This window comes from Pomacea canaliculata, linkage group LG4, assembly GCF_003073045.1.
Source record: "Pomacea canaliculata isolate SZHN2017 linkage group LG4, ASM307304v1, whole genome shotgun sequence".
Classification (NCBI taxonomy): domain Eukaryota; kingdom Metazoa; phylum Mollusca; class Gastropoda; order Architaenioglossa; family Ampullariidae; genus Pomacea; species Pomacea canaliculata.
In genome coordinates, this window is record NC_037593.1 from 29,556,070 (window position 1) to 29,579,369 (window position 23,300).

At 36.6% G+C, this 23,300-nt stretch overlaps 1 protein-coding gene across 1 annotated transcript in view; it reads right to left on the minus strand.

Annotated features, from left to right (window-relative positions):
• The window catches only part of LOC112563322 (ATP-binding cassette sub-family C member 9-like), a 32,465-nt gene that overhangs the window by 6,232 nt on the left and 2,933 nt on the right, over positions 1-23,300 (minus strand). Inside the window, exons 2-32 of the mRNA XM_025237201.1 lie at positions 21,110-21,484; positions 20,369-20,548; positions 19,902-19,958; positions 19,392-19,595; positions 18,807-18,956; positions 17,677-17,832; positions 16,659-16,793; positions 15,637-15,799; positions 15,037-15,077; positions 14,267-14,527; positions 12,699-12,991; positions 10,329-10,528; positions 9,751-9,856; positions 9,166-9,261; positions 8,676-8,760; positions 8,000-8,080; positions 7,371-7,633; positions 6,887-6,974; positions 6,242-6,374; positions 5,014-5,282; positions 4,758-4,918; positions 4,375-4,444; positions 3,720-3,877; positions 3,467-3,559; positions 3,103-3,205; positions 2,348-2,461; positions 1,964-2,084; positions 1,510-1,646; positions 1,077-1,264; positions 639-742; positions 281-330 (exon numbers count right to left, since the gene is read on the minus strand). Of these exons, the coding sequence (XP_025092986.1) occupies positions 281-330; positions 639-742; positions 1,077-1,264; positions 1,510-1,646; positions 1,964-2,084; positions 2,348-2,461; positions 3,103-3,205; positions 3,467-3,559; positions 3,720-3,877; positions 4,375-4,444; positions 4,758-4,918; positions 5,014-5,282; positions 6,242-6,374; positions 6,887-6,974; positions 7,371-7,633; positions 8,000-8,080; positions 8,676-8,760; positions 9,166-9,261; positions 9,751-9,856; positions 10,329-10,528; positions 12,699-12,991; positions 14,267-14,527; positions 15,037-15,077; positions 15,637-15,799; positions 16,659-16,793; positions 17,677-17,832; positions 18,807-18,956; positions 19,392-19,595; positions 19,902-19,958; positions 20,369-20,548; positions 21,110-21,484 (4,635 nt within the window). The remainder of the gene's footprint in view (positions 1-280; positions 331-638; positions 743-1,076; positions 1,265-1,509; positions 1,647-1,963; positions 2,085-2,347; positions 2,462-3,102; positions 3,206-3,466; positions 3,560-3,719; positions 3,878-4,374; positions 4,445-4,757; positions 4,919-5,013; positions 5,283-6,241; positions 6,375-6,886; positions 6,975-7,370; positions 7,634-7,999; positions 8,081-8,675; positions 8,761-9,165; positions 9,262-9,750; positions 9,857-10,328; positions 10,529-12,698; positions 12,992-14,266; positions 14,528-15,036; positions 15,078-15,636; positions 15,800-16,658; positions 16,794-17,676; positions 17,833-18,806; positions 18,957-19,391; positions 19,596-19,901; positions 19,959-20,368; positions 20,549-21,109; positions 21,485-23,300) is intronic.

Consider the following 23,300-nt stretch of genomic DNA (forward strand, 5'->3'; position numbering starts at 1 on the left):
AACCACAATATAATCTGCTCTTGCCTGTGACACATTTTCTGATGCCAATGTCCGTGTGTGTGTGTGTGTGAGAGAGAGGTAGACAGAGAAAAGTGCACATGCATTAACACAGCGCAAGGTGCTTTACTGCTGAGTCCATTGAGTTTCTTTGGTGCTGGGTTGCAGTACAGTATTTGATTTGAAGAACAGAACTCATAAGGTCATGTCAGTGGGTGAAGTCAATGGAGACGGGCATGTGCCAAGAACTTCAAAGATTTGAGTATTAGGAACTCTCACTTACCTGTCTTTGACCAACACTGAAGTTTCCTCCTCCTTCTGTGACAATTGCCTCTGCAAAAAAACACGACAATGTGATAAAACATCATCCTGCTTAAGCTTGTAATCCACAAAATATCCTTTTTATTTCCTTGCAACCTGTATTCTTCATTTTCATTTTTATTTCACTTTGAGACCAAAGTTTTCAAAGCAGACTCTAAAATAGAAATTTCCACTATTTTTGCATGCACTAAATCGCCTTGTCATTTTAAGAAGCATCAAAAAGTGGCTATTTTTAATTATCTGAATGATCATTAAAAAATAATTGTGAGGGTGTACCTTTTCTATGCTGTTCATGAAAAATTTCACAAAACACCACCTACCAAGTTTCTCAGGAAGTGACTGAATGGTTTCTTTCATCTGGACAGACTCTAATGAACTCCAGAGGCGCTCATCTGACCATTTACTTTCAGGGTCAAGGTTAAACCTGGTTTAAAAAAAGGTTAAAAAGTGTTTTTTTTAAAAACATAAAGATCTTTAAGGACTAGTGTGGAGGAATTACTCTTATTCAACTGTTGTTTGTCTTCTCCATTTTCCATTTTTTTTTCTCTTTAAAATGAACTTGCTTGATTTACTTGTCTTTATTGAACAGTGGAAGAGATTGATATAGATGAAGATGTACAAGTACTCCTGATCTCTAATCCAAGATTTATTCTTCCACACAAGCAATGGCATAAAATTTTAGAGGAACACCATTCAACCCCAAAGCCATGATCCCACCACAATAGGAAACTAAGAGGGTTGGCATACACTATTCCTACCTGATAGTTCCAGAGAATAGGACTGGGTCCTGGGGTATGATGGCCAGCCTTGAGCGCAAATGATGCAAGGGAATGCGAGTGATGTCCGTATCATCAATTAAAATATCACCCTCGATGATCTCTAACATTCGAAACAGTGCCAGCACTGTTGAAGACTTGCCGCTGCCTGTGCGCCCGCATACTCCAATCTAGATGATGAGATAAATGACATGAAACCTCTGATCGCTGCTTACCATAAAGACTTTAAGAAAAAGCCTAATGTTAATGCTTTCATAGGACCTATTAATAAAATTAAAAATGGAGGGAAAAAAACCTAAGTCAGCACCCTATCTCACCAGCAAAACTATCTTTCTAATACATTTTAACCAATGACTACTTCTTTAATGAGTTTTCATAAACTGATAAAATGACCTAGCACTCGATCACTTCTCACCTTTTCACCAGGACTGACAACAAAGGATGCATTGATTAAAACAGGATCAAGATTTTTGTCATATGCCAGCGTAACCCCTTTGAACTCCACTCGACCCTGAGCTGGCCAGGACTCATCTTCCACATCAGCATCTTTCTCTGCAAACATTTGTTTTGACAATCAGATTGTAAGGTGAATTTATGTAATAGATTTTATTCTCTTACAGATTTTTAAACAAATTTCTTAAGTACATTGCATAATAAACTACGAAGTTATATTATTGTTTTATCAGAAGTTCTCCAAAGACCATAAAAAATTGAACTTTCAAACCACTGCAAAAAGATGACATTTAATGGGTTAGCACAAAATGATTCTAAATACCATGCAGGTCTCTTTAGACCAACTCAAATAAAGTGAAAAAATAAAGTAGACTGCCGTACTTATTATCCATTATAGTAATAATGACGCCACTGACCATGTACATTTTGATTTGTCTCTGAAGGCAAGTCTGTGTACTCTAGGATTCGTTCCACTGCATTCATTGCCATTTCTACATCAGCTGATATCCTGACAATCCAGTTTAGCTGCCCTGAAATCTATAGTTTGGTTCTGTCAGTTCAGCCACTTTATTTGCAGTGGTGCACAAGGTTCTAGAGATTTCTATAAACTGAACATTCAATACAGTTAATCCAAATGTGATCAGATTTGACCTCAGTCACAAAATAGCTGTAAATAACAAGATAACAAGTTTCTTTCAAAATCAAAATTATACGTGTAAGCATCCCTGATATTCAAACAGATCTCAACATTGATGAAATACCACTTAGTTTAATGACAAAAGACCCACATAAAAATGTACCATAAGAGAATAGGTTATGCACAGGCCAACGAAGGCAGGGTTGATATGGCCCAGAATCCCAGTACTGAGACTGGCTAAAGCAGATGCAAACACCAACAAGCAGCTCATATAGTCCTGTCAAAAGAAAAACTTACGTCAAAAAACATAAAAAAAACACATGCTAATTTTAATCTTATATTGGCCTTATCATATCAGCTTCATGTACAAATATACCATTTTTGATGGTAAAATTCTTTTCTTCGATTACTTACCAGATGACATGACTATACAAAGCTACCTAAATTCCAGCTATCCACTCCTGATTGGTCAGACCTGACCAGCAAACATGGATAACACAAATCTGACCAACTATCAGCCCCATCCAGCCCTTGCCAGTCAGTGAGCTCTCTCACACCAGTTTTTTTGCCCGGCTTCACACAGTTAAGATGTGTGTCAGCTATCTTGTTTCTGTGGCCTGTGGAGTGCCACAAAGTCTCCTGGTATCTAATATGTTTGCTGTACTGACTTTCTGTCCTGCGCTGTGATTTACCTTGCGAAGTTTGCCACTCCTTGGCCGAAGACAGATGGGTGCAAGTGGTCAGAGACAAACCGTAGCAAGAAAGTAAATGCCTCAACCTGTTAAATGTTCTTTATCTTTAGAGTCCAATAGGTCCATATAGTCATGTCATCTGGGACAGTACAAAGAAGAAACACACATGTGTATGCTCTCACCACAATGTTGGTATTAGAGGAAAACACATGAAGTATAAACTTACCAGACGAATTCCGAGCCAGCGGTTTGCTGTCTGGAGGAAGAGAAAAGGTTTGACATTGTTGTCAATGGCCTGCATAGCACGGCGTCGGAACTCCCCTTCAGCCCTGCAAAGAAGAGCAGATAAGAAATAATATTTAACTAAATAGAAAAAGACACGATGCTCCATAAGTTATTCTAACATCTAATTACACTTAGGTAGACTGTAAGACAGTATTGAAGCACTCGTGTATAAAAACTAAAAACTCCATCTATTTCTTCACAGATTAAAAAACCAACTGCAACTACACACTAAAAACTCTAAACTGCAATGTCAAATCTTAAAGGCCAGGATTTTAACATGGAAATACACAAAAGAAAAGAGTCACCTGTAAGCACGAATGGTCTGCAAGCCAGACAGTGTCTCTGAGAAATGGGCAAAGATGGGGGACTTTGTGACACTATCCAAACGCTGCAGCTCTCTGTTCAAAGAAAGGCAGGCTCTATCATTACCAAACACTTCACATTTTATATTTCAAAAGTTATTTTATAATTCAACTATGTCATAACTGAACCAAATTATACCCGATAATTCAATCTTTAACACACCATTACACCAAACAGTCCCTCGTGGCTTCTCACCTCGATGTATGTCTGAAGAAACGCTGGAGCAGATAATAAAGCACAGCAAGGGGGAGTGCAGCCAGCAAAAAGTAAGGGGTGGTAATACAGTTGACAATAATGGCAGACAGGCTGTACAAGATGCAGCGCAAAAGGTTTTCCACATTGCCTGCCATGCGCTGCAAATAAAGAAACTATTTTGTTAAAACAGACACTGAAGTATTTAAGAGGATACTTTATCTTTTAACATGTTATGCATTTTTGTTTTTGCTGTTTTTCTTCCATTAAAATAAGAAATTATAACTAATTTACAGAATGCTATTACAGCAAATATATCCTATATTGTAAACCAGCAGTTTTTTGATTGCACCAGATCTCTTTTAATTCTCTTTTACTAACATGTTCTTAAACCAATCTAAATGCCTCCATTTAATGAATCCAGATGTCTGATAACTTTTGATGACCAATAAAACCAGGTTTTTGATGCTGAAATACCAAACACACAAACTGATACCTAAACTTAAACGAGTCAGTGCAACATACGAAATCTAAGTAAGAAAATGAAGCAGTAAGCTTATGCAACAAAAAATTAGCAAGAGTGAAGTGCTATTTAGAAAAATCTCTTTTTCCATTACTTCCTCTCCTCTTTCTTTCAAAGAAACTTTGATCTACTTACTTGATCGATTGAAGAAATGTCAGCAGAAAAGCGGTTGAGAATTCGTCCACTGGGATTTGTATCAAAAAACCTACAGGCATCAGATGTAATTTTCAGTCATCCAATTGAAAAATAAAGCAATTTGTGTGAGTGTGGTGTGAGAGACAGAGAAGAAAAAGAGATTTAAGATAAATATGACATGTGCTACTACGTGGGGACAAAGTCCTCAGCCTGCTTCCTCCCTTTTAAAAAAGCCTGAAGAGAAGACAAACTATATAATAACCACATCTGCTTGCAATGATCTGCCATAACCTTTACCTTCTGCTTTGTAAGGAAATAAAATGCTGGTTCATATGCATGCATATGACTATTATTCTATTTCTTATCATCGTGAGACATCTCACCTCATAGGTAAATGCACAACATTGCGAAGCATGTTTATGTACAAGACTTTGCCACCATATGTTCCAGAAATGAGGACAATGAGTGTTGCAATGAAACCCGCAAGAATAGATGCTGAGGATAAGCCCACATAAACATGAAGATACCACTGAAAACTGGTCTCCTGCAAAATAATAAACAAAATGGTAAATGGTCGTCAGCAAGTGAAGTGTGTCACAGAAAGCACACAGCATTCAAGTAATTTTGTAAGAACATTACCTGAGAGTCTGACAAGCTGCTGTAGTTTAAAGTATTGGAAAGGGTTTCGTTATGAGCATGGGAAGCTGCTGTCTGTACAGCTATGGACCACAAGGTCAGCCAGTAGTTTGCAGTCACCAAGATAGAATGGTACACAAGCTGGAAAATGAGGCTGATGACGCAAAGGGTGATGGAGCAAGCAGACAGGTACCGCAGGTAAACAGACAATGCCACGGCACCGGTCTCTTTATGTTCAGGCTTGATCATGCGACCTCGATCATCAGCAGGATCTGGAATATACACGTAGTTTTCTCTATTCATTCACTTAAGTTTTCAATAGTTTCAAAATACACAAAAATGATTACAGGAAAAGGGAAAGCGAAAGAGGAGAAACAAGTGAAAAGAGAAAGATAGAGCGAGAGAAGCATGGCAATAAGAAGAGAGAGTTTAAAAAATGAGAACACGAGGAAAGGTGAAAGAGTTGTCATAAAAAAGATAAAAATAAGAAACTGAGAGACAAGAGCTAAGAAATTTCCTCAAAGAAACATCAGAGCATAATCTTCAATCCAAAGAACACAGAATAAACAATAATACGTGTCTTTTTTTGTAACCAGATGCACAGAAGATATGAACGAAAGCAATTTGGAACTAACCAGCTCTAGTTTAAACACTGGATGAGGCACAAACGTACATGTCTTATGCATGTTGTCTAAGTTTACTATCATTTCATTAAGAGAGGTGGAACCATATACTTCTGATATGTTCCACACTGTTAGACACACTAAATCTTCAGAATGTGAACTGAGGCAATTTTATTTTTATATCTGAGCAATAATGGTAACCAACAATCTATGACGACATTTTGTAGAATAAAGAACTTGGAAAGTTAAAGGCAATATTGGTGCCAACAAAGTATCACCCCTCTAAGCTAAAACAAAAGGTCAACCATTTACTGGGACTCGTTTGTTTGCTTGAATTTGAAACATCACTAAAGAAAAAGTTTGGCATTTGAAACTAAATATGGTTAAAATGTAGCTGGAAACATTTGTAGTAAGCATCAACATGGTTCCAATACACAAACTAGTGCAAAGAACTGGAAGAGACCAGGCCCAGATTGAGTGGAGGTCACATGCATGTATAATTCTCTGGAAACCTGGATAAGCTCTTGAGAACCAAATTAATGCTGATGTTATTTATTGATGAGTATCTTTGTCTTATGCTCTGACCAGCAGCAACAAACATCACTTACCCATCTCATCCTTCTCCTCATCCTCCTCTTGATCAGCTGTGTCTTCATTGCTTGCTTCTGTCATAACAGACATCTGAGACATCTGTGACATCTTACGTGCATTGAGTGCCATTTGCGGCACACTAAGTTGGGACTGAAAAGGAAAACAGTGTGTTAGATTGCTAAAGATGATCTACTAGCCCTGATGATATAAGAGGTAATAATATATATTAATGTTAAATGCTTTAGTCTAACATTGAAAATGTTTTTTAACAAAATATATGGTACAGTATTTCTAAACGTCAAGCACAACAAATAACTCTGGTTATTTAAATCCACTGTCATTTATTGAATTTAACATGTTGACATATTGGTTATTGACAGTTACTAAGACATTAGTTATTTGAATCCATTGTCAGGTCTGTTCACTTATTATAAACAAAGTCTGTTTCAGGAAACATACAAAAATTACTACAAAAATCACACACACACACGCACACAAAATAACACAAAAAATTGGTGCAAGACTATCGTACAGTTGATTGCAATCATATAAGGTTTTATATTAAGAGGTGTGATAATACATAATTTTGAGGTTGGAGACTGTTGTGATTCATGAAAAATAATAAAATTACAACAAAAATCTACATAACAGAGGCTAACTACCTGAACTGATGGCTGACGTGTGATGTCATGAATAACATTGCTTCCACTGCTGTGTTTTCTCTCTACTGACAGATGCTCAGCATCATGTCTATAACAAAATTATACATAAAGTCACATATATAAAATGTATTACTCATTTCTATATTACCTCTATAAGAAAATTATAGCTTCAAATATACATTTCTCAGTATTCACATTATGAACAATGGCTCCAGGTTTAAATATATATATATAAAGTTTGTTTACACTGGTTTACACATTTCAAAATGCTTCATCATGGGTCCTGCTGGAAAATCTTTGTGTCACAAAGACTTGCTAAACTTCTGCATAGCAAAAACTGGCCCGAGAAGTGCACTGCTGCATCCTTGGTCAACCAAATCAATGAAACCTAACCAAGGATATAGTAAATATTGAAAGCTGCTAAAAGAATGCACCATCTTGTAGTCGTTGGAGAGTTTTTCTCTCAGTTACCAAAAAGACTCACTTGTGTTCGCTGGCTCGTGCCTCCTTGATTGACTTCCGCCATGACTCATACAGTTCGGAGTCAAACTTTTTGACCTCTCCTACCTTGCCCTGGTAGTATATTCCACCATCCGCCACAACAATTACCTGGCCTGCATGTGACAAATACTGCACATGGTGAGAAACTAAAATCACAGTTTTTTTTCTCTTCACCAGTCGTTTCATGATAGCTTCTTCAAACACATGACGTCCAACGTGTGCATCCAGAGCTGATAAAGGATCATCCTGCCCAAACACAAAAATGTTTCTTTTTGGTAAATATTTATTGTAAACTCATATTTTCTAAATGCTGTTTGCATATTCAGATAAATTTCTATTTTCCTCACTTGTTTCATTTTGATTTAGCTATCTGATAATGATTTTTAACCAATTTGTAATTTTTAATGTTCTTTAATGTTCATTATCCACAATTTTTGAATATATCTTTTGTTGTTTAGATAATGTATTGTTAAATGGATGGATAACATACCCTCATACAAAATTTGATAACATGCTATACAAACAACCATTTTGTTATTATTGTTACAACTTTATTACAAGAAGAGGGGTAATGGAATGCAACAAGAACACTGTAAAAGGGAAAGAACTTACCATGATAATGGTGTCTGCGCCAGAGTAAAGTGCCCGTGCAATGGCTACTCTTTGTTTTTGGCCCCCACTTAGACTAATTCCCTAGAAAATAAATTCAACAAGAAATAAAAAATCAGAGCAAAACTCCTGGTGATATCAACCAGCAGGAGCCCACAATTAATTTGAAAGGTTGCTAACAATAATAGGAGATGTCTATGTTAGCCTTATTCTGAGTAGGATGCTTAGTATTAGTGCTCTACCTAAAACTCATCCTTTTGTTTAAGGCCTGTCCCACCTTTGTTTTCAAAACTCTGAATTTATCATCAAATCAGCTTGGTAGGATGAAGGTTCAGTCACTGGGAGATAAACTTCAAACACCATTTTATCATAATGCCTAAAAGAAGCCGATACAGGATTCCTCCATTCAAGTAACTGACAATCACAATGTGATATCATGTCATTATTTTACTGTAGAGATTCTCACCTTCCCTCTCCCCATCTCTGTGAAATCCTACAGAAAATAAAAACTTATCACCCTCACAGTCCCTTGAAAGATTCCTTTTTCCATTAGTGACAGGAAGATTCAGGCACTGGTGATCAGTGTGACTAAGTTAGACTTATGACTGGAGATGCACATTTTACAATTATAATTGTGATGTAACAAGCATAAATAACTGTGAAAGGACATCTCTGTTACCTTTTCACCTATTTCCGTAAGGTCTCCACTAGGCAACTGTTCAATGTCTAGGGCGAGGGCACAAGCAGTAATTATTTTCTTGTACCTGGAAATAGTAGAAAAGTTAATTGGAGACTACAAATAAAGGGCAAATGCAAATACAGGGCACTTTTGTTAAAAAAATTTATTTTTGGATGTTCATATTGAAACCAGATTTTTTTAAAAGCAGTGTTTCTGCAGAATCAAACTTATTCATTAAGGTCATATAATTACTATATAATTAAAGTGATAATTACTTTTATTAAGCTGCCAGTATGTAATAAAATAAATAATGAAGTAATTTGTACAAGCTGCTATTGTTTTCTTGTGATCAGTAAATTCTTACATGATTTTATAGCATTAAATGGAAATGATAACTATATCCTTGTGAAATATGTTCACTGAAGCCACCGATACAAAGCAAAAGATAATTTTGTGCTTAAGACATAAAAGACATATTTGTAACACTTACTTTCTCCATACATAAGAAGACCCAAAAAGGATGTTGTCTCTCAAAGTAGCATTTAACAGCCATGGAGTCTGAGATACATAGGCCACCCTCACATCACTGCGTTCAACAAAAGTTTACAATGATTAATTTCATTCTTTCCTCATCGCACGCACACATGGAAGAGACCAACATGCAAATATTGTGCATTGCACACATGATGTACACACACACATAGAGGAGTAAAAGACCACAAAGACAAAGAGTAAATAATTTATAGATGTGGTCTAGAAATATATGAACAATGCTTAATATTTAATGCTAGATACAATTATTATGTGATAGATACTATTTATTAACTATATTAATGTAAATTACTGGGACTTTCTTCAAAAATTTAAATTGTCAACCTGTTCTTTTTTTTTTTTTTAAATCTGACCCTGCTAGACATATTTAATTCTTATGTCTACTACACAAAACACTATACAAGAACATTCTAACCCTGATAAAAGTTTTTCTATTACTTTATGCATTATGTCATAAAGCTTCAATGATAATGATATCACAATCACTGCCATTTGAGACCCCATTTTAGCTATAAATACAGACCTAGACCATTCCACCGCTCCGCTCAAAGTAATCATCTCACCCAGCAATGCTGATAGGAGAGATGATTTGCCTGATCCTACCTGTCCCACTATCATTGTGAGTTTACCTGCAAACAGCCAGAGAGCTGTCAAGATTTGGAAAGTCTAAGTCCTCAAAGGTTATATGCCCTCAGCAAATGATAAAATTTGAACACAGATGTTTCATTCAACAGCCATATTTTACTCTTTCTGCAGCAATTGTATAAAATAATACTACAATTTTTTTTTAAATATATATAAGCATCCTTTGGCAGACCTTAAGTTTATGACTCTCAGCAAAAGGACATGACTTGAACTTTGAAATGTAACCTGTAGCTCATTAACATGTGCTAAATTTGAGTACTCAAACTAGGAATAGAACAAGCAAGAAAAGAAAAGGACCTTTTTTCTGTGTAAGCTAGACAGAACAATTTTTTTGTTTTATTTTGCTAAGTGATGCAAGAGATTACATTCAGAAAGCTAGTTCTAAAGATCAATAACTGCACTAATCCTCGTCAAACATAGTTTGGCCAATGAGTGAAGTATTTTAAGGTCACTTACCCATGGGAATTTTAAGGTTTATTTCCTTCAGAACTGCTTCCTTGTTGTCCAGGCTCCAAGAGAAGCTGCCATTGGAAACATTGACAACATTACGCAGTTCCATGTATGAAAAGTCTTCAGCTATGTCCTCCACATCAGAGACTGAGATACCACTGTGGTGCCGTCGACGTTTGAACTCTGACTGATGTTCATTGCCACTACTGCACACATTCACATTTTTAAAAAATCAAAAATTTTAACTGACATACCTTCAGCATGCCTGGGAGGTGTCAGTACAATATTTCTGGCATGTCAAGTTGGTTTTGATGCCACACAGCTTATGCATACAGCAAGAAAACATACCACATTGCATTTTCAGATTGTGTTTACTCTTAAACTGTAACCACACTGTTCACAAATAGTACAAAAAGTCTAATACCCTTACACTAAGGTGACCAGACGTTTCGGGGGCGAAAGCGGGACACGTGCCGATGATGGTGTCGTCACCGTCAAAGAACGCCGAAAAAAGTGATTTTTAAAGACAAGCAGGACATTTGATGGACTTGCCAGAAAGCCAGAAAGCGGGACATTGGGCGTCCCGCCCGATGAGCAGGCGGGACAAGAGGTCAAAAGCGGGACTGTCCCGCCTAAAGCGGGACGTCTGGTCACCTTACTTACACCATTCAGCTCTCTAAGCCTCTTACATCAACTTGATTTGCACTGTAGCATGGTTTGGATAAACTTAAAATCAATATTTTTGTACATAACATACATCCCTTGACTGGTACCAACTGACAAGCGGTTCATTGTGGAAGGGAAGAAGGTAACTGAGAAATGCAGTGGCTGACAAAACTCATTACTTAATCTGTCTTGAGAGTGGTGACCTGGTCCTGCATTGCATGACCTGTCCACTTGTTCAAATTTTCCAACCAGGGTTTTTTTTTGTCTACCTTGGCATCAACCTCTCAAAGGTACCCTGACAGGTCAAAGGGGCAAACCAGACCAGATTGTGTTAATTCAGTTATAGTGTCCAATTAGGGAGGTGATCATGCTCTGAAAACAAAGCTATTTGTTCTGTACTCCCTTTATGAGATTTGGATTAGCCTCCTCAGGCACTTAGTCTTAAGGTCAGGGGTATACTGTAAACATTTAAGGCAATATTTTAAATATCAGTCATTTTGGAGACAAGGGAAGTGCTCATTGTTAGGGTTACGAACCGACTGGATCATGTAGTTTGAATTTTTTTACCGGAAACTACAATATAAGCCAATGGCAGTAAGCAATACGAAAAAGGGTGACCTGGTTTAGTTTAAAATAGCTTAAAAACTATTAATAGCATAGGCCTTTCGTGTGCATAGTGAGCTAGGGGAGAGAATACAGGCTCAAACGGTATACAGCATGTTGGCCTTGGCACGATTGTCACGTGCGTAACCAAGGCTCAAACAAGAGCCATTTTCGGTATCAGTGCAATGCTTGGAGATAAAAATTAGTTACGGCAGGTGTGAAAAATGATTTTATTTAGCATCAAAACATATATTTTTCAAAAACATCTGGGAGTCTTTTTTTATTATATGTTTAAGTATGCAAATATGGTGTTATCTTGAATTTGACCACGACACCCCAAAACCGCTATTTTCCTGAGGCGCCCCTGATTTTGTTGTGCACACAAATTTCTGCCACAGACATTGCATCAATAGCAGTGCAGAACAGTACCCAACAGATCAGAGAGTTCAGATGTTGTTGACACAAGCAGATCCAGAATCTAAAGCACTGGGAAGAACATCAAGGGTCTGGACATGAAAAGCATAAAAACTGCAGTGATGCAGAAGATGGCACAGACAGGGCTGTTAAAACCATTACTTGACGAAGAAGAAAAACAGTTTGGCATAGGCATAAAAAATAATCCTGAATAGAGCAGGTGGTAAACAAAAGCAAACATGAAACTCAATGATAATCCACATGCAATAACAGATGCAAGGATACAGATAATAAAAAAAGAGGATGGAGAGAAGTCATCCTTGAGCTGGTTTGGCAAAGAGACATTAACTCTTATGAAAGTTCTGTGTTAAAGAGGAATTTAGTTAGGAAAAGTTTATTTTTACATATTTTGAGCTTAAATTATAAGTTTTTTGTTGGTCTATTATATGTCACATTTATTTTGCAAGATTCTTTTAAAAAAAGAGCAAACTGAGCAAATTTCATGCATACCAGGATAGCAACATCAATATCAAAGCAAAAATACAGGAAGTAAACAGATTGCTGATAATGGCCACTTAGTTATGCACCCTTTGCTCTAAGCAGATCACTGGCCATTATCAGCACCTATAGAATGCTGGTGCAGACCACTTCAAATGGTTTTCATCAATGATGAAATATTTTGCCATCACATACCCCAGTGCTGGAGCACTTGACTTGCGAATTAGTGTCAGAGGCTTGACATCCAGCAACTCGGAGCTTGTGGCATTGCGAGTGAGGCTACTTGGTCGTCCATCAAAGACATCCAGGAGGGAGTCTCCAGAGTTCTGTCTACTGTGGCTCTTAGAGGCCCCAACACTACTACAGGAAAGGATGCTGCTACTACGGCAGGAGGCATTATCTACTTGATGCAGTTCATTCCGAAGTGGTGTCATCTCCGTTTGGTCTACATCTGGATCCATGCACACAATTGTGTCCATAAGTTTGTCCTGCATGAGGCAGAGATATTAAAATAAATTGAAAGATCATCTTCAGATCTGCCCAAAGGAAACACAGGTGCTCCAGACAACAAAGCCAACAAAATCAAACATGCCAAGATACATATTCTAGGTATGTGGTGTAAACATTCTTGCCCTTGCATGATTTGCCCTTTGGTCTGTGATGAACTATATTTTATAAAAATCAATAATTTTTATATTAAAAAAATTGATGCATAATGCAACATAGCCTTTCAACAAATCTTTAGTTTCACATTTCTGAACTGAATCCCTTAACTAGTGCAAATGGTGGATGAAGATGAAGAAGAAGGTGGTAAAAACTGATATGGAAGTCAATGAATATCGAGAAAATGCTGTGAGGAGAAAAATTTCTGAATGGTTCATTGTATGATTTTTGCACATTTAGATCATATTCACAATTACGTTTTTTTATCAAATATTATAATTTATTTAAGTTGAACAAAGTGTTTGCACACTAGGGTAGGAATCTCAGTGTCAAGATAACAAACTTAGATGAGTTAAGGAGACATACAAATGCACAACATTTCAATTACGAATTCCTGTAAAGATTAACAACAAATGCTTTTTCTCCTCAATTTATCCCTTAAATATTACAAAATCTGTACACTGAATGTAGCAAAGTGTAACTGAGAAAACCCTTTAAGACTGGAGTGATAATATTTTTTTCAAATGTAGAGGGCCAGTAGGCCAGCGTTGTTGCTAGTTTTGGCGGGATCTACTAGGGCATGGCGAGAGATGGCAAATAGCGGTGATTGGCTAGGGGAGATGGCAAATGACGGTGATTGGCTAGGGAAAAACGGCGCATTGCCCCGGCCGTATCAGAGCATCGCAAAGTTTACCCCTTCCCAGAGGTATATAAGGGCAGAGCTGAGATGAAAGGACAGAACAGAGTCGGCGGAAGAGACAGCGCGCACAGCTACACGACGAAGAAGAGACAGCCCCGACCTCTAGCGCCTCGGGCGATTGATGCAGCCGTGACCATCGTACAAGAAATAAAGGGTCGCACACCTGCTGACTGTTCCTGCCTTTCTGGTTCGAGTGTTGGACTGCTGTTGCAACCATACAACCCCTTACCACTCGGTTACACAAATATCTTGTAAAACACTTATTAACCCATTCACCTATAAAAGTGTTTTCAATTGAATAATTGAAATTCAGTTCAGTTTTGTTTTCCTTTTATTTGGGATTAACTGCTGTTTAAAAATCAATGCATCTGACCATAGCCATGTCTCATGGTTAACTTACGGAATGTTCAGAAATAGGGTCACCCATGACAGATGAAGTAAACCTCCCACTAGACATGGATGGTGAAGGGTGCCGGCTGATTTCTGGCGCTAGCAGAAATGGCTTCAGTCTTCGGCTGCTGACCCGTGCATTGGCCACCGATGTTGACACCATTGACAGAAGCTGCAGTGGTCCTGACAGCAAGTTGAATAAAGCCAGGATGGACAATACTACACCAGCAGTCATTGGCTCCGTGCTTAAGAATGCGTGCAGAACAAATGTCTGGCCAGTGATATAGGGGAAAAAAAAACAACAGAAAATTAAATAAGTTGTGAAAAATATTTGTTTAGAACATTTAGTAGTTCCTTCATTTCCCATCATTTCATATTAAATATCACTATAAGAACATTATTAATGCTATTATAATAATTAATAGACAAAAAAACCAGGTTGCTTTTGTACTACCGTTATCGCTTAATAATTACATACACTGGAAAGTAGAAAACAGGTGAAGGTAACTCCTGAGAACTACAATATATTCCAGTCAAGCTAGTGCAAATAAATCTTCTACATTCCAAGTCTTCCAAAGGTAATGAAAAAAAAATAAGTGATTTTCATTGAATACTAGAACCATCATATAATAATAGGCAAAAATGAGTCATGTTGCAGGTTTCAAAGATTGTGTGATGTACAGTGCTGCTCGTTCTGATACTCATAGATTCTGCATATGAGCTGTTTATTTAAATGTCTGAGAGTACATCATCTCATGCCATGTAGACTAAATCACTCACAAGCACTGCCCCAACAACTGGTGCTGCCATTCCGATCACACCTGTCAGAGATAAAGTTACACTTGGTATTCTTTGTAAAATGATATTCAAAACAAAATCTGATTGGGTACATCCTTGTGCTAAAATCTCAATTTATTTGTACAAAATATTCAAAAAAAGGACTCTCTTTGTCTTAATAAAAATTGTATTTTAATATTTTAAAATTTTTCATATCTATGAAAATTAAATTACTATTTTACTATGAGCATGGCATATGGTACGGCGCATTTGTAAAACTATTATTACAAGATCATATGAACCTTGAGGAATATAATCGGTTAAGCAATTAATCTATCAATTAACTCTTTATATATAAATATAACTCTGATCTTTTTTCTTTTGATTTAGCATTAAAATGTACCACTAAATATAAGGCCAATAACAGATGCAAGTTTCTGTTCAGAACTGAAAGACAGGGAAAGTGAAGTAAGAGATTGACAAGACAGTTACAGCAATAAGTACTGTAAGAGTAGGAGCCGCAGTAAACGCAGCAGTATTCTCAAACAAGTTACTACAAAGTATCTCGATGCAAATCTCCATGCAATCCCCAGTAAGGCTCACCCATAAGACCCTTTACACAAGACTGTGGAATGAGGTAACCAATCTCCTTTTTTCGTGATGCCTCTATGATGTGCACAAAAGCATCCTCCCAGGCCAGCAGCTTAATAACTCTAATTCCTTGTACGACCTCGTTAACCTTTTTGACCCGTGCATCAGACTGGACCTGTTTTAACAGTAGTGACACAGTATTTTAAATGACAACCCTAGAGTAAAGGAGGAGAAGAAGAAAGAAGAATGAAAGAAATTTAAAAACTGATTAATTATTTTAAGTTCAAAAATAATTAATACTGAAAATATGAAAAAAATTAAGTGTGACTTCAGTAAATGATATATGCAATATCTACACAGCACTTTTATTAGATTTTTATTTTCCAAACACACAGTTATATATAGATGATGACGTCTACACCAGTGGTCTCAAACTCATATTAGCATGTGGGCCGCAGTGGAAAGTAACAGCCAGTCAGCGGGCCGCACCACGAAAAGAAAATGTTTTTTCATTAAATTTTACGAACACTACTGTCACTGCAGTTAAATGTAAAATAAAGTTTTTATAATTATTAATTACATTTAGTGTAGTTTATTACATGCACAGGCAGTTTAGTTTATTAAAATAAGTTGACGTTGTCTCTGTCACTAATAACGGGGGTAATTTTCACTGCGGGAGTTAATCACCAAGCACAACATACATATACACCGCGGACGTGGCCGAGGGCCGCACAAAAATGTTTCGCGGGCCGCATTCGGCCCGCGGGCCGCGTGTTTGAGACCCCTGGTCTACACTATCTCTTTAGACAGATGATTTATGTAATAATAAGCTATCAAAATTGTATAAGAATTTTCCTAAAACCTTATAAAATTTTGGTCACAGAAACCTACTACAGAAACAGAAACTGATTGCCGTTATCATATTCAATGAAAATGTTGAATAAATATCTTCCACTGACATTCTTTAAAATTCCCCCGCCATAAAGAGAAAAGCTGGATAATGCATTCATGTAGAAACTGTGACAATGTCTTACCAGCACTTTCTTTTGAATCTTTGACATGCACACTCCAAATAAGTACATGAAGGGTGCACAAAATACTACAAAAAGGCCACCAATCACAGCACTGATGCCCAACTTCATGTACAGAATTCCTAATGTGATGATAACCTGGAATAAGGCAAAACAATTTCTGATTACAGACATTAACATGAGCATTCTACTAAATGCCCAAGACAAAGAGAAACACTTGCATGCATACACGTGCATAAATCAAGTCCCTGAAGATTACAATAGGTCAACATAAAATATCAGCTGCAAATTCAGCCCTTAAATGCCTATAAAAGTGCAAAACTAAGTAAAATAAAAAAGTAACCTCAAAGTTGCTAGAAAAATGCTAGCAAAGGACACAGCTATCAGTAGCTTGTGACAAACAAGTGCATTGAAATTATTTTGTTTTTAGAAAAGGAAAAGTGGATTGACTTAAATTAATATGCCTGATGTCACCAAAGGCCATGGCCAAAGTGACAGGTTTGAGCAGGAGCTATTGAGATTTTGCCCAACCAGCAAACTAACACTTGTTATTGACTATAGAAAGATGTCAAATGCATGGTGTAGCAAATATCCAAGTCCCAACTCTCCCATAAGCTGACAACAAATGTGTAACCCGATACATTCCTTACTTCCTTCTGTGCATGGTGGTGTTTGTGAGTGTGCATCTTGAAAGGGGAGAAGAGGTTATTCTCTATGATTCTGGGAAATATTATGCTGTGCTGAGTTCACCTTAGATGTTTAAAAAAACGTATTGCACTTTTGAGACCTTTAATAAGTAAGACACAGCAGCTAGTATGAGGCACTGCAATCCATGGTCTGTCAAAAGTGCATGTTATTTGTCTTTTTTCAACCTGCATACAACTTTTGACATCTATATCCAAAGAACTCTCAAGCTTGTCGGAACATGGAAGACAATTCTGATTTATACAAAGGGCTGGATCTACAAGCATAAAAAAATACCACCTTTATTCAGGTTAACATTTTCCTCAAATGGTCCTACCTGTACAGGTACAGCCCAGATGTAGTGTACAAAGTAGAAGAAGTACATGAGGAATGTGGCATCCACTGACATGTGATTGATGATCTGTCCTGGAGTTATCTGACCATTGCTTAGGACTAGAGATGATAGTCGAAGGGCTTTGCTATATACCATGGCCTGCAACAGCATATGCTCAAGTATAGCAGACTTTTAACGTTAAACCCAAACTCAATCTGTTTAGTAGAGTGGGCAAAAATTATTTATGTCTGGTGGTCATTTGAGATTCCTTAGATACAACGTTGATGGCATTTCAAAAAGGAGGGATGAAGTTTGCTTAAATAATGTTTCCAACGTTTTCAACTTGCCATATCCATGGCCCACGTGAGCCTAAGAAATAAAAGATACTTGCGCTATTAGTGATGAGGAAAGTGTACAGTCCAATTACAGTTGAAGAGATCTATAAAGCAGTTATATCATTAAATGATAGTAAAGTACCTGGACCTGACAGGTGAATTTTTTAAATACTTGTTACATACAATTACACAACTTTTACTGTCCTATTTCATTTTCCTCTTTGATAGTGGTAATTTCTCTGATTCATGGTCAGGGGCCCATTATTATTTAGTCCTTACATAAAAAGGGGGATGGAAATACTCCAGATATATACAAAGAAATATCCCTTTTGAACGCTTTTAGTTAGATTTTTAGTTCTGTTTTGAATCACAGAATTACTTTGTAAATTGAACACAATGCTCTTGTTGGAGAGAAGCAAGCTTACACTTGTCACTATTACACAATAACAACTTTAGTATCACAAAAAGTTATATGTAGCATTCACCAATTTTGATAAAGCATTTGACTCTGTTCCAAGAGATAAACTATGGAATGTGCTTTATCACAAGGTATTTAAAGCAAACTACTCACTGCAGTTAAGAGCCTGTATAACATCGTAAAAGCTTATTTAAGAATCTTTCACAGTTTCGTTTATTTTATTTGTCAGGATGGAGTGTGTTGACAGTGACCTGTGTGTGTATATCCATCCCCAACACTACATTTATATTACTCCTGATCTCTTTACTATGACTAACTTGAGACCATAACACATCTGAATGATGACCTTCCCTACTTGTACATTTTGTGCATTGACTGACCTGTACCGCTGAGCGAAGGCGAATACCTTCTCTGGTAACAAGGAAGTGATGATTCTGGATGAATGTGTTTTGAAGTAATGATGCTAAGAACAGTACAACACAGAGAGTATAGCCATTCCAGAAGAACTGGCGCACAGTCACTATACCTTCCTGAAACAATGAGCAAAATATGTGTTGTCCAAAATTGTCCAGTTTGAAAATTTTGAAGTAAGCAAATAAGAGACCGATTCTCTTAGCAAATTATTAATTTGTGCTCTTTCTTCTCTTTCTATGCACACCCACACAGAGAGAATAACACAATTTTATACATGTTTTACATTAACACATCTAAACCTAACATACCACCATTACCCCCTTACCCCTAATAAAACCCACAAAACAAAGCACATACTTGCCTCACATGCATACATAAATGACCTTTAATAAGCTCCATCGTGACTGGCCATGAATGTAGCGAATATATTTCATAAAATATGTTATACATTCCTCCTATACAGTTGTAGATTGTATGATCCTGTAAATATCTAGGCATGCTTGTTGATGCAAAATTGTAATTTATAAAATAACTGAAAACATTTATCTCACCCTCTTCATAGTGATATTGGCATAAGACTCCCTTTGCAGTACATCATATGCATAACCAACTATGTGCTCTATAAGTATTGGGCCTACGAAAGCCAGGAGATCCCCTAAAAGTCGAAATAAGGCTGCCAGGCATAGCATTTTCCAGTAGGTTTTCAGGTAGCTTTTGGTGAAGGATGGCGTCTGGTTGCACTGAGATGCTCTTGCCTTGATTTAAAAAAAAAAGTAAACAGAATCTCTGGGACTGGCTATAAATAGTGATAGTGGTAACAACTACATAAACAACCATTTCCCTTTCTATAACAGAGATATCTTCCCCAAGAAGAATTACAATTAAAGCTTAAAAAGGAAATAAACATGCTGACATATAATCATAAGCTTCATTATTTGTCATGAATTCGTATTTTAATTGCTGAAAATTTTGCATATTTCAGTGGTAATATTGAGATAGCAATAGATTTCTTTAGACTGTTAAACAATGAAACAATACAGGTATTTATTAACTGTCATCACCTTTTCTTCCTCAAAAATTATTTGAAGTTTTTTGTACTGCCTGATTGCTTTCTCACTCTGTGGGAAAAAAAATAAAACCACATTACTGGCTGTTATTTTATCTCACCATTGTTCCGAACACTACAAGGTTGCTTTAACTTGCAAAGGGTGAGGAAAACAGACTGAATGTATTACTGATATGATTGTTTGTGGGCCTTTTCTGGGCTCACAAACTAATATTCAAATCAAATCATACTGTTTTGAACATAATTTCTACTGACTGAACTAAGATCAGCTTGCTGTCTATCATATAATTTTTCAATGTTAGAGACTACAAAGTGTTATCTGTCCTTTTCTGCTCTTTCAAGGATTGAATTATGACAATAAGACCCGCTGTACATAAATTGCAATTGTTGCCAAGATAAGCTTTGCAAACATAACACTATGATTTGCTGTAACAAATCCATCGGAAACTATGAAAACAATACCTGAGGCAATTCACCAAGGTCACTTAATTGCAAGGGACGCTTGTACCCTAGAATCATGATGTCTGTGACCCACCAGTACACTGCCTGAGATAGTAAGTTGACGTAAGACTGAATAAAACGTGTTCTTGCTAAATCTTGGGGAGGTTTCAAACGACGACTGTGTTTGAAGAATGAGTACCTCTGAAAACAAATTATAAAATTTAATGGAAAAAAAAAACAACTGGGTTTGTCTTGTTTTTATCAGCTCAAAAGATGTAGCTAACATTAAACAACAATCAAGTTTTAGACAAATATTTAGAAAACCTCATATAAAAAGAAAAGTAATCTAAATTTAAAAAATTAGATTACATTTATTTAAAAGAACACAAATTTTTAGTAAAAAATATTTTAATGATAATAACTCTTAACAGTTTAATGTTTCTTTTACCACTGAATAAATGTGATTTTCCCCCTTGAGCATAATTGCTGTTGTTGGTTGTTAATGGTTGTCTTCAAAAAGGTTACCCTTCTTAGTTAATTGGGATTTTACCCTAAAGTTCCAAATAATTCTTAACAAGCATTTCCATTTTAATCTGTGTTATGTCACTTTACTTAAAGGACAAAGCAAGTAAAGACACAGGGTTAAATGCTGAATACTGATATCCTGAATCCTTTTGAAGAGGAAAACATAACAACTCAAAGCATAATTCATTACAAATAACAAATGTCAAAGTACATTATTAAAATGCCTTAACATCTTGCCTGTAATCTCAGGAGATTTAGTTCCACAAGAAAAAGCAGGATGTACAAAATAATGACAGTCCATGCAAGCCACATTTTGAGGTGTCTCCAGGTAATGTCATTTTTGTACATAGAAAACACTTTCAGGAATTTGAGGCTAAATGAGGAAGGCCAGTAGATCAACAATGCAAGAAGAAATTTTGGCGAGTTCCAGATCTCAACCTTATGGTAGTAGATAATTGCTGTCAATGCCCCAACAAAAGCTAGACACTGTGGAACAAATGTATGATAATTTGTTGAGTCAGGATCATTGGAATCAGATATAACGCCTTCTGCAACTTCAAAGATGACCACAAGTAGAAGGGCCAGGTTGAGGACCCAGCGGAAGTTATGACCCTGTTAAAAAAAAAAAAAAACACAACTGATTGTCAAATGCTTTGGGAAAAAAAACTACTACCAGTTCAAATGAATATACTGAAAATCTGTATATAATCAGAGTAAAATACAAGAAGGAAGAGAATGGAAGGCAGGAAGGAAGGGAGACATGCTAGGAAAGAGGTTGGGAAGAAAGATATCAGATTCTACATCAAAGCTAACAGAGTGCAGCTGTTTCTTGCATCCCTGCAAGTACAGAATGCAAATTCTGTTTACTCCTCAATCTTCTCCTCTGTTCTCCAAAGGTCTTATTTGCATCTACACTTGGACTTGTTTTCTTGCTTAAGCAGGCATGATTGATTTATCTCCTTCCTTATCATTTCCGACAAAAGAGCATCAAAGCAAAGCATTAAATACATGTCAGTTGAGAAATACTGACAAATAATTCTTGAGTGTAGCTATGCAGATGATGGAGGAGGGAGGAAACAACAGATTGCAAGATGAGATTGTCCTAACATGTATGCATGTATCATAGGTACACAGAATCATGAGTGCTGTTCTGCTCTCAACTCAGTTTTTCATCTATGCACTTAATTCATGTTTTCATGGTATTGTTTGTTTGCTGGTGCTTATGTTTCTCGTTTAGGTTAACTGTTTGCTCGTTTGGAATCTTTCACATACAGTACATTAAGCTTGCATAAACTAGGTGAAATGCCCTTGAAAAATTAAATTATTATTACTTTAATGCATGCTCACATACGCATACTTAATCTCTGAGTTGGAAATAAAAAGTGTCAATGAAAATGTTAAAAATATAATTTATAATTTTAAAAATATAAGAAAAATTCAACACAGAAGTCTGCATTCTGACAGTTATATTAGATTACTTGGACTAGTATTCAAATTTAAACAAATTTCAAAATATTTTGTCTACAGTTTTGTCTACAGATACAGGAAACTTTAAGTTGTGTTGTTTTAAGATAGAAACATGCACTTAAGAACACATTGAAATCAAATCAATGTCAAATGTCAATAAAAGACAAAAACATCAAATGAAAAAAGATCATTTAACACTGCTATTCTACAAAAAATTTGTTTTAGTCTTATTTCTCCCTGCCAAAAAAAGAGTATGTTATTCTATTTGCCACAGCTACTGGATGTGGGGAAATGCTATTTCAATGATGCACGCTAACAGAACAAAATTGCAGAATTGAAAAAATCCATCCCACCCTCTTTATCTGAAACATAAAATTGATCTCAATTTTAAAGCAATCTGGAAAAAATTTTCAGTATTTGAAAAAAGAAAACCAATAAACTAAAAGAGGTCTTGAGAAAGACATTCTTTGTGGTCTGATGATAGCCACTGTTCCAATTACATTAAGGGAATAACATTCTACTACTGTAATTTGTCTTTTACAGTATGTTCTTTATTTGATTTATCATTACATGGTAATAATTCTCTGAAAGCAAGAGATTTTGAATCCTATATCTTGCAAATATTTGCTAAAGTGGGTGTACCAGCACTGACACACCTATAGTAGGGATTGCACACTGTTACTGTAAGGTGACCAGACGTTTCCGGGCGGGACACGTGCCGATGATGGTGTCGTCACCGTCAAAGAACGCCGAATCAGCGTATGGTATTCCGATTTTTAAAGACAACCAGGACATTTGATGGACTTGCCAGAAAACCAGAAAGCGGGACATTGGGCATCCCGCCCGATGAGCAGGCGGGACACGAGGTCAAAAGCGGGACTGTCCCGCCTAATGCGGGGACGTCTGGTCACCTTAGTTACTGGATACTTCCAGGATGAATGCTGTTTATTTTATGAAAATT